Genomic DNA, 12,436 nt, shown 5'->3' with positions numbered 1-12,436 from the left:
CAACAGAAAGTGCAAGTATCAATAAGGAGCAGTACAAAGAGGTTCTCGTTACCTTCATAAAGCCTTGGGATGCAAACATCCAGACTTGTCTGCAGAGAGCAGTTGGAACCTTCACCACAATAATGCACACACTCATTGTTCTGAGTTAATTAAAGAGTTCTTTGTCCAGACACAAAGAGCTGTGGTTTGTCAGCCTCCCTATTCCTCTGATCTAGTGCCTGCTTGCCTAAACAGAAAAAGACTATGAAAGGGACCTGATTACAGAACAGGGAAGACATTATGCAGAATTCAACAGAGCAGCTGTGCACCATATGAAAAGAGGCTTTCCAGTGGTGCTTCCAGCAGTGCTGGGAAAAGTGTATAGAAGCTGAAGGGGACTACTCTGAAGGTGACTAGTGTCTTAATAAAGACTGTTTTTATAAATAAAAGTCAGATATTTTTAAACAGCTCTCATACTTGAGTATTCATCGTCGCTACATCACCCTCATTGTCACTGATGCCAGTTTTAATATGGACATCATCAAAGAAATAAGATCTTTTGGTCGCCATTAGAATCTAGGATTCCATCATAAATCAGCTTTCAAACTATTTGCTCTAGGTAATTTTCAGAGAAAGCATTTAGCATTATTTTGCAGTGAAGACTTACATAACTGTGATTATCCTTATTTACTGTTGAATGATTTAAGTCTCTCCCAATGATGACTTTTTGATTGAGGAATTTACACAGTAGCAAAACTGTGGTTTTCTTTTTAAGTTTTCTGTTTCATTGGGGGTGAGTCTGGCGATCAATAGAGAGATCCAAATAAAAGTTTGTGCCCACCCTTGATACTGAGCCCTGTCAAACAATCTCACAAGCAGCTTCATTTTCTGTTTTTGTAGATCTGAGTTTCATCTGTACTGCGACAAATACATTACCTCTATTTCCCTTTAGTCTCCTATCCACATATTTTTTTGTGCTCCACTGTCACTCACCTTTTCCTTGCTTCCTGTGTACATATAAAATCTCCAGGTCCTCCACCTCCCCCTTCATCATTTCTCAGTCTTACTTGTAATGGTGCCTTATTTTGTCCCCTGCCTTCTTGCTTTAAAACTGCATGTTTATACCTTCTACATTCCATAGCAAGACAATCTTTCCTAACACACTCATGTGATCTCCTCACTATGGATCTTCTATTATCTCTTGAACTCACCCCATCAAAAGATAGCACTCATACCCAATACTGCTGCAGTGCCAGTATAGAGAGAGAATGTCCTTTTCTTCATTCAGGGCTGCTGATTAGTGCCTCTTCTATTCGATAAGTGGTACTAACCCCCTCCCCCCCCCCCTCCCCCACCTCCCACACACACACACACACACACACACACACACACACACACACACACACTATTTAATCTCTGTTCTTGACAGCCAGAGTTTTGCATGCAGATTGTTATAATGATACCATAGCAAGATTCAGCTCTAAATTGTCACATTTAGTCATGGAAGTGATAACACTGAGTAAGAAAAGACAATTTGTTTTATTCACAATACAGTGTTACCAGTGTTACTTCACAGCCAACATGAATACAGATTAATGACATGCACCATGATATAACACAATTACTCTCAGTTTTTGTTTAGAGTCATACATTTTAATCATCTGTAAAACGAAAAAAAAAAAAAAAAAAATCTGGAGCAACTCAGTATGTGATGAAACTATAATTACTAACACAATTACTAACAAGAATGGATAAAAACTTTGACTCTTTTTCACACAAAAATAAATTATTCAAAATTCACAATGATAATTTTCTGCAAAATATTGGTTCATGAAATAAGTACATCTAATTCACCCACACATAATTTTTGGGGATACAGAGTAGTTGGTTAGAAGAATCCAAGTTTCATGTTTGATTTATGCCACAATATGGCTTGTATCTCATATTTTACTTCCACACATACATTTCAACTTGTGATTTCAATATTTGCATAGAAATTAAATATTCAGCCATGATATATCTGTACAAATTGACACTGTATTTACAAATATGTCATCAATATTCTTTTTGTCTCTTTGATCCAAAGTTACTATTTATTCTGAAATCTAGGAAATTGGTACTTTTTTTAATTATAAGGTGTGTTCACTAACTAGGAACCAAATGCTTCACAGCATCTATCACTCACTTCACACCTATATTTCACTCATATTCTCCTCCATCTTCTCCTCCCTATTCCCAACCTTGTCCCTCTTTGTGAGTATCCTCTTGTCTTTGTGTCTAATTTGAACTAAAAATTCTCATTCTGGCTGACTGATGGACTGCACAATATTTCACTATAACTTTCTTAAGAAAAATAGTGATGGACTGCCTTCACCTCTTAGGATATTGTGGTTACAAAATTGTAAATATGAAATATGCAAATATTTGTGTTGCTGACGAGCAACTTCAGCCCCATACTTGACTGACTTCATTACATACAATATTTAAAGCTGGTGTCATGTTTATCTGTGTCAATTCATTCCTTTTCCCAGCATGCTACAAACATTTTTAAAGTAGTAATAAACATGCATGATTATGAAGGCTTTTTGTGAAGAAGCATGACTACTGCTAATTAACATACAATAAGGGTGTTCTAAAGAATTTTTACAGTGGCGTCAATGTACCAATCCTGAAGTAGAGAATAGTAGGTATTACCCAAATATTTCTTATTTATTTATGTTTAAATCAACACTGGGAGACTAAAAAATGCAATTTTAGAAAGACCCACTGACTGCAGATATCAGCTAAGACTCTCAGCTAAGACTCAGTGCTGTTCTCTCTCTCTCTCTCTCTCTCTCTCTCTCTCTCTCTCTCTCTCTCTCTCTCTGTGTGTGTGTGTGTGTGTGTGTGTGTGTGTGTGTGTGTGTGTGTGTGTGTGTGTTTTTCTTGCCTCTACGAAGAACAACAGGACACTTAAGTGCGACAGGTGGCCGTTCTTTTCCATGTGACTTCCTACACTGCAGTGCTTCCTACATTTGCTGTTGAGTAGTGATATAACATCAGTTTAATGGACAGGAGAATCATCTACATTTACAAAAGATGTTAGAGAGGAATACAGCATGGCAAATATGAGGTAAAACAAAGTATTCTCTTTATCATATAGCCATTTTTAAGAACAATGAAGCAAGAAATATTTAATAATCATTTGATAAGATGTGATAGTACTTTTTCAGTACAGTGGTTGGAGTAAACACTTGCAGTATTAAAAAAATGGAAGAAGTAAAAAGAAAGAAGATTTATACGGACATGTTCTGTACATCTTCTAGTTGCAACTTAGTCTGAAAATGTCTCTCATAACAAGCAACTTAAATACATATACTTGTGAAGGATGTACATGAGCATGGAAACTATAGAAAAGGTACTGATAATTGTTATTACTCACAAACTGTAACTGGGATGGATATAAAAAATTTGTGAAGGCATAAATTATTCCGAAATTAGATGAAATACTGCTTCTAAATAAAATAAGTCGTTCTGGTTCCAGTACCAAACGGAAGTGAAAGGAATTTAAAGTTATGGGGAGTATGAATAAGCAATACAGATAAAGAGTAACTATTCGGAGCAGTAACTCAACAGAAATTGAATTACATATAAACGTGCAGAACAAAGTAAGCACTGTATGAATATTCCAAATTTTGGGATCAAACAATTTGTAGTCATTTCCTTAATTTTGCATCTTTATTCTAATAATCTTCTTTGCTGTTTTCCTTACAGTTAGCTCAGATCTTTGTGTCATAGTAGTACTGCTGAGGAAGGTTATCACTAAATAGTGACAAATTATTCAAGATTATTACATGCAGCTCTAATGTATTATTGTAGGTCTGTTAAGATAGCTTTTTTTGTACAATAAGAAGGATGTAGATTTATTAGTATACCTTTCACACTGTATACAGAAGGAGAGGTAGAGAGGTAATTTTTACTTGCCATTATTTGCAGTAGCTTAGCACTTCAATAGAAGGAAGTCTAATGGTGACTCAATGTGCATTCCACAAAGAACCATCTGCCAGATTCATTAAAAAGTAAAACCACTGGGATCCAATAGAATTACCTCAATGTTTTATACCAATTTCAAAGAATGGACACATTCTTTCACTACTATTTATCATGAGTTTGCAACTCTGGATGTCCGGAACATTAGGAAGAGAGACTGCAGGTGAACACTTCCACAATATGAAAGCAAATTTTACAACATAATACTAGCTTTAATGTAATGACTTCCCTGGAGAGTAAAAAACTTCCATGTTTAAATTTTGTGGCTTTAGAGACTTTACTCTTGTCATTATGCTTCACTTGCTGCAAGCATGAAATTATCGGAGTGAAGATATTGCAAGAATATTTGTGTAATCACTTCCCAAAAATTAATCATGATTTTTTCATTGCTAACTAATAATATGGAAGTTTTACTTTTATATGGGATATAAACTATAATTAAACATATTTGACTGGTAGATGAATGCAATACATTTTCATAAATTATCACTTTGAAGCAATAAACATATACTAAACCAAACTATCCTGATCACTCTTGAGCATGGGTTACATAACTGATATTTACACAAAAGAGACAACTCTCAGAAGTCAATTGTAAAAATGACATTCTGTATAGGAAAATATCACATGAAAACTGCTAATAACTACACAACAGCACACAAAAACATTTGTTTGATGTAATGAATAGGGCACAATAGATTCCAGCTACAGAGATGATGATTCGATCTTGTCTGTAAAATAGTTTACAGTAACAAAGCAAACCAGTATGTAGCTGATTGAATACACTCAATTGAGTAGTAAAGAAAATATGCGAAGGATTTCCATTTCATTTAACAGGAAGTATGTGCACAGTTGTGGCAGAGACCATATAGGCAAAGCTATTATGACCCACTCCTACTACATATCCTACATACACGATCAGTACTGTGTCAGACTGTGTCACTCATCACAGGAAGAAGATTACTGGCACTGAATATCACCCTGCAAACAGTATGCACATTTGTATATAAAAACAGGTAAAAGATGAGGAACCAGTAACCATAATTTTTTATTTATTGTTGGAATGTTCCATAAAACTCGCTGGCAGAGTATTATAAAGTTTGCAGTTGTCTGATATCAATAGTTGTCGAGTATCCACTCCATTAATTTCTAAGCTCTATTGGACCACAGTACTCGAAAATATACCCCCCCCCCACACACACACATATACCTACACACACACAGTATGGGGAGGGGTGGGGGGGAGGGGGGGGGCGAGTGAGAGGGTCCTACACGCCTATTTTTCATGAGGAAGAAACTAAGCATGAAATCTGAGCTATGATGTTGAACTTGTAAATACCTACCCACCACTTAGTGCTTCCTTCACACAGTATGGGTGTGACTTACTCAACTCACTGTTCAAAATTTGCTGAAGGAGTATTTGTAAATATGCATATGATGAAACAATATGTAATGGACAGAACTGGTACTGTGGAGAGAGGAGGAGGTGGAAAAATATAAGAATAAGGAATGTTTGTGAGTAAAGGTTCTATCTTCTCTGTCTCCAAAGACAGGATGGAGAATTCTTGCCCTATGATGTGCATCACTAAAAGATAAGTGAAAAGTAATCAGCAACACTGTCAAAATGCCATTATTTTTTAATATTTGTAACCTGAGCAGCATCTTTAAAATGTCTCTCTTATTAAATTATGTGTTTCTTCTTTGAGTAAACTGCCACTCTTTTAATTATTTACCTGAATAAATGTTCTACCAATTAACAACATAAATGTTGCAGATTCTATATAAGGTCCCTAACACAATGCATTTAAAATCCATAATCACATTCATCAAGCCCCACCTTTTCACAGTTTTAATGTAATTTACTCAGATTGCATATTCAACATGGAAGTCATCAGTTCCTTAAGAACCCATATACTTTCTCTTTTGCTATCACATTCCTCATTTCATTTTTCCCGAATTCCATCTCAATGCATATTGTTACACATTAATAAATTTAAGATAGAAAGATTTAGATGAGATAGGAAGAAGGCTCATCTACAGTATTCAATTTCCGTAGCAGACTAAATTTCATGCATGACAATTATTAGTTTATGATACAGAAGCCCACATTTTCTTTATTTACATACTGAATTCTATCTGCCCAATACAAAGCAGACAAAATTATATGAATGGAATGGCACAACTGAAATTAATAGAGATACATATGCACACTTGTTACATCTAGTTTTAACATTGTCTCCATTCATGTACCTGCTTCCGGTTACACTTATTTTTTTATTTTGTCCTTCCTACAATATACCCTTGAATTTCATTGTGTAGTAAGGTAGCTCCAATAACATTAAATCTACCATATGAGACCCAAGACATGCTCAAATATCAAGAAGTATCCTCAAACACGTAACATAAAATTGGGGTCTGTTTCCAAATCAGCTTTCAGTAAAAGTGTAAAGGCACCAGTAAAAACATATTTATCATTCCTCATTCACTGTATATTGTGTTTATCTTACAAGCTTCAAGTATGAGCACTTTGCAGGAACAAACCACAGCATGCTATACAATCAAATAACAATGTAATTTCTTACACACTTTCTGCAAGCAGAAAACAATTTCAAGCACATGCAGAAACCAGAATACGGATTTGGCAAGCCATAAATGAACAGTAACAGTGACCCACTGCAAATAAGATCATTTCTTCTAAAATCAAGCACACAGTGAACAACAGCAGCTGCAGCAACAGCGATGCCAGTTACTTTACCTGTGGGTATGGTTAAGGGGGCAGGCAAGGTGGTGGTGGTGATGGTAGTGGTGGTGGTGGTTGTGTTGGTGTGACGAACTAAGTCATACGGAAGCGAAGATCGCCTCGGCATGCAGTGGGGGGGCGCACAGTTCTCTTTAAAGCCCAGTGGTCTCAAAACACCTGTGTTAGCAAAAAGCAAGGGTATTAGTGACCCTCCCTAACTAAATGCCATATGATGAGCATATTACAAATGGAAAATAAAATGCATAAACTGGATGCAAACTTAAAAATAATATACAAGGTGAAGGCTGTTCTGGAGCAGTACTGCACAGTATTTACAGTGAATTCCTGGCAACATACATTATATTAACAATACTCAATTTGCACTATATATGCTACTTATGAGCAGTACCCTTAAGTAAGAAATGAAATTTTCTACTAAAAACTCTTGCAGAATTCACACAGATAAACATGCTTTAAAAATTAACATTTTAAAGTTTGTGATTTGTGCCCCACAATAGTCTTTCTCTTTGTAAAAACTCTGTGATGTTTGAGTCATACAAATAACGATCTGTTGCAATTACAAATTTTCAAATATGTTTATTTTAATGAACCTTTTCATGTATGTTACATGTCTTCTAATTTATATTAATACAATAGCTTTACATACAGTTGCACACTGCTGATATAACATAATTCACCGAGTTGTTTATTAATTTTACTAGTGATTTATTGAAAAAAACTGAGAAAAATGGAATTCATTTTATGCACATTATTATTCCACTTTTATTCTCATAAAATGCAGTAAGCAAAAAATTTTGAATTTCACTAAGGACAATAACTTAACCATAATTTGTACATTTAAGGCCATCCATTTTCAGCAACTACAAGCTCTTACAAATAACCTTACAACTGAATGCTGTCGACATCTGATTATTTGGATGAAATACTTAAACTTTTAAATAGTGATATGTAAATGTTACATATTGTAAGATAAACTTTTGCATTATAAGTGAAATCTAATGAACTACTTTCATACTGGTATGACCTTGAGCAAAATATTGTGTGTGTGGACGCAAGCACTGACTGACACTGACACACACACACACACACACACACACACACACACACAGAGTAAGAACAAAGCAGTCCAAACTACAAAAATGCTATTGCACAGCAGGTAAATATATTAAGAAAAGAAAGCAGATGAAAACTGTTATTTAAAGATATTGTCTGATCAAATCATGAGAGCTACTCATTCTTAAACAAACCAAGTTAGTAAAAATAGCACAGAACATATATGTTTACATAGACAGCAGCCTTGTTCCCAGATACTAACAGAAATCTTAATCCAGAGGAATTTTACATATTTACTGTTGCTATACTGAAATTAATATCCATCTTCGGAGAACAACTGCGGAAAGGCTTTGTGATAAAACTCTTTCCATTTCAATCTAAGTTAATATGGCCAATGTTTCCCTGATTATTATTCTTTCCACCAGGATCATGCATCTACTGTGCAAATTTCTTTCTATATTTTTTTCTTTCCTAGGTTGCTTTTTAGACTTAACTTTTATAGCAAAACATCAGAAGCTATTTCTGTTGGTTACAAACTGCCTCCTTATGATTTACAACAGAAGAAACTGAGCTCTTTCTTTTAATATTCCTTTGCCTCTTTCATGATTGTAAAATATAAAACAGACTTCTGAAAGAAATGACTAAATACTGCATACATTTTCCCCCATCAGTCACATAACTCCCAAATACATTCAAAACCAAAAGAGTTCATAATATTTCTCACATTCAGCTGTGAAGCAACTGTTTCTTCTTCATATGACAAACTATATTTTTGGTCCCAGCTGAAGTGTTTCACTGTGCAGCCATGGTCCGTACATAAGAAGGGGAGGAAATCTAATGATATTGGTTGCTGTTACTTATACGGTTATGTTTGCTTCCTATATCTACCTTCCTGATGGAACCATTAATTAAAAATTAATTTACAGAACATATTTCTTACTAGACAACATGACACATTCTTGGCTCTAGATGAGACATACATATATATAAATTTTCTGATAGTTTCACATTTAAGAGCTGTAGCATAATAAAAATGCCCCCTGCCACCTTAATATACTATTGACCTTTTTACAGTTTACAATGTACTATCATATGAATTGTCTATAAAGTGTACCTGAACAGATACTTAATGGTACACAGAGAGTGAAAAATTTTGGAGCCATAAGCAAGTAAATAATATTTGTTTGTCTAAAGATATTTAACACCCTGTTCTTCCACAAATATATGCCATGTAAAATAGATTTACTACAGGGATGTTATACATTACAACTGGTGAATAACTTGGTTTGTGTGTGTCACCAGCCTGTTTCAACTACCTTATTTATTTAGTAACTGGAAATTACAATAATTTTATTCTGCATGACTTGTTGCATCAAGTACATTAAATGGCTACCAAGACAGTAACATCTTTCTTAGAGACTGCTTAATTAAAGAGATGAGGAGACCTAACCATGGCAAAATGAAATACACACTTCTAAACACTGGTAGAGTCATAAAACATGTAATTTCTTTTAATCTGTTTATATGGTATAAGATTTCATAAGACTGAATTCAGATATTCTATATTGTAGTACATATATTTCAAGAAATGTGGGGATTAAATATGCTTTAAAAAGATATAAAGTTGGACACATCACTTAATACAATATAGAATTGATAGGAACTTAAAAGAACAAAATTTCCACATACTATCAAGAAATTATGTCCTTTTCTTACCCTCCTTAAACAAAAAAAGGTGGCAGGGAGCACAGAGCCACTTCACACACGAAACTCAACTCTCTCAGAGTGCACATTCTTTGTAAAGAATTTACTAAAATGTGAGCATCTCCTACTTTGTCTGTTGATGTTGACATCAACGGGCACAGAGCCCCGCCGGAGGAATCTCTCTCCTCCTCCCCTGAGTGCTAATCCTGCAGACTGTGGATCTTCTGCACGTCCCAATAGTAATGCTACAGGAGCAGATCCACGCCTCCGGGCAAGAGCCTGTGACATATGGAATAATTCATTAATTAGTATTAAGTAGTTACACACACACACACACACACACACACACACACACACACACACACACAGAGAGAGAGAGAGAGAGAGAGAGAGAGAGAATGCAATTATTTCACAGTCTCTACCAAATGTAAATGATAATTTTCTTCAGCAGTTCTTCTTGTTTCTTCATTTCCCAAATACATGTTCCATATGTCAATATCACTGTGACAAACATTTATTTGAAAAACACACAGCAATAAAATACTTCACTACACCATCACTGAATATTGCATTGTATTACATATATAATACGACTAAACATACAGTCTCTCATATTTCTGATGGGACAGGGTAAGCCTGTGATAGGATAGGGATAGGAACTGCTGGGTGAATGGATTGGGCAGGTCTTGCACCTGGGTCTTCCAGACTGATATGATCTCTGTGTCAAGGGGTGGGGATCGGGAGTGGTATAGGGATGAACTAGGATGTTGTGGAGCCTGGGTCGGTGACTGAACACCTGTTTAGGAGGGCAAAGAAGCATCTTGGTTAGGTTGACCCTCATTTCAGGGCATGCTTGTAGGATGTCAAGGGGTTGGGATGGAGAGTAGCATAGGGATGAACTAGGATGTTGTAGAGCCTGGGTGGGTGACAGAACACCTGTTTAGGAGGGCAAAGAGGCATCTCAGTTAGGTTGACCCTCATTTCAGGGCATGCTTGTAGGATGTGGTTCAGTTTTTACCATCCAGGGTGATGGTGTGTGACCAGGGGGTGCTCCATTGTAGCTGGTTCTTGGGGCTGGTGGGAGGATTGGGAGTGTGTGGGGATATGGCTCGAGAAATTTGTTTGCGGACTAGGTTTGGAGGATAGTGCCTCTCTGTGAAGACATTTGTGAGACATTCAGCATAGAGGGCGAGAGAGCAGACACCACAGTACGTACACCATCCCCAGGTGGGTAGGCTGTATGGTAAAAATGCTTTGGAACGGAAGGGATGGCAATTGTCAAAATGCAGGTACTGATAGTGGTTTCTGGCTTTAATGTGGGCATATGTGTGGATGCAGGACTCAGAGAGGAGAATGTCAATGCCCATGAATGTGGAACACTGTCATGAGAAAGACCGACTGATGTGGTTGGGAGAAAACATGTTGAGGTAGTGAAAGAATGAGGACAAGGTGTCCTGGCTCTGAGTCCAAATCATGAAGGTATTATCAGTGAACCTCAATCAGATCAGGGGTTTGAGGTTTTTGAAGGCTAGGAAGTTTTCCTCCAGATGGCTCAGAACAGGTTGGCATAGAAAGGTGCCATGTAGGTGCTCATGGCTGTGCTGGGGATTTGTTTGTATACCTTCCTTTCAGAGGAGAACTAGTTGTGTCTTAGCATAATTTTAATAAGATGTATGAACAATGAGGTGGTGAGTTCTAAACTCACCTGTCTTAAGGACATTGGATGAGGTAGTGCTTTATAGTGGTAAGACCATGAGCATGATGGATGCTGGTGCATATAGAAGTGGCATCAACAGTGACAAGTGGGGATCCTGGAGGTAAATGGTTGGGGAGGGTGGTAAGTCAGCAAAGGAAGCGGTTGGCATAGCTGACATGGGGCAGTAAACTGGTGGTACTGGTCAACAGGTTCAGAAATTCTTTCAGTGGTAGCACAATAAGCAGTTGCAGCTATGACGGGGCCTCCAGGATTGTTGGGTTTGTATATTTTGGGGAGCATGGAAAAGGTGAGTGTGTGTGAGGTGTGATAGGAGTGAGAAGGAAAATGGATTTAGGGAAGGGGTTCTGGGAAAACTATAAGCAGAGACTGGACAGGTAGAATGATTAGGTCAGGGCTGTTCCAAGTTGGAAGTGAAAAATAACTGTACGGTGACCAAGTTGTGGTTATGTGGAAGAAGGGGGCATGGGTCACGGTGGGGTGGTGGTATGAACTGGAAAAGGCAGGGTTCAATGTTGGGATCAGGCTAGCTCTGAGTGGAGGGATTGGTGGCAAAGAAATGTTTTCATTGCAGGGATCAGCACAAGCAGAGTGCGTTTTTGACAAGTCCAGCATCATTAAATATGGGTGTAGCGGTGAAGGTAAGGCCTTTGGAAGGACTGAAAATTCTGTGGGACTGAGGATTTTAGTGAAAAGGTGAACAACAGTGTTCTGGGATCATTTTGTTCTGGATTTAGTGGACACTGGCAGCGAGTGTTGGGGGATGTGTCAAGTTGAAAAGGTCAGCTAGGCAGGGTCTGTCTGCTATAAGGCTTTGATGAGGAGTAACACTTTGGTTAGAATAGGGGCCCTCCAAGATGGCAGTAGGATGTCAGCAGTCTGGTTAATTTAAGAAGGTGGTGTCTTGAGTACTCTTCCAGGTGCTGGAGTGCAAGTGATTCAGTTTCAGAGATGTGATAGATGTAGTAAGGACCACATGATAGCAGTATCTTGCAGAGGGAGCAGAAGTGGTTCTAGAATGTATGTGCCATGGAGATGTGTTTTTATAGTACTACGTTTGTGAGGGACAGGGTCTGATGCAATCTGAAAAGGTAATTCATCAATGTGAAAGAAGGTGTAGGATCCAGATAAATGAATTTTTATGATTAGGCTACTGGGGAGGATTCCACAGTTTAGGCTGCATTTGAGGAACAGGA

General features: G+C 37.2%; 1 protein-coding gene across 5 annotated transcripts in view; it reads right to left on the bottom strand.

The window, feature by feature from the left end:
• LOC124612260 (cAMP-specific 3',5'-cyclic phosphodiesterase 4A-like) overlaps window positions 1-12,436 on the bottom strand; it is a 329,771-nt gene that overhangs the window by 77,483 nt on the left and 239,852 nt on the right. For 4 of the 5 annotated variants that reach the window (XM_047140347.1, XM_047140348.1, XM_047140349.1 and 1 more), the window contains 2 exons: window positions 9,655-9,805; window positions 6,764-6,925 (listed from right to left, as the gene is read on the bottom strand). In XM_047140347.1, the coding sequence (XP_046996303.1) occupies window positions 6,764-6,925; window positions 9,655-9,805 (313 nt within the window). The remainder of the gene's footprint in view (window positions 1-6,763; window positions 6,926-9,654; window positions 9,806-12,436) is intronic. The other variant, XM_047140350.1, reaches the window with a different exon arrangement.

Source organism: Schistocerca americana, chromosome 4, assembly GCF_021461395.2.
Source record: "Schistocerca americana isolate TAMUIC-IGC-003095 chromosome 4, iqSchAmer2.1, whole genome shotgun sequence".
In the NCBI taxonomy this organism is placed as follows: Eukaryota; Metazoa; Arthropoda; class Insecta; order Orthoptera; family Acrididae; genus Schistocerca; species Schistocerca americana.
The sequence above is the reverse complement of the archived record's forward strand: the minus strand, read 5'-3'. Positions and strand labels throughout refer to the sequence as shown.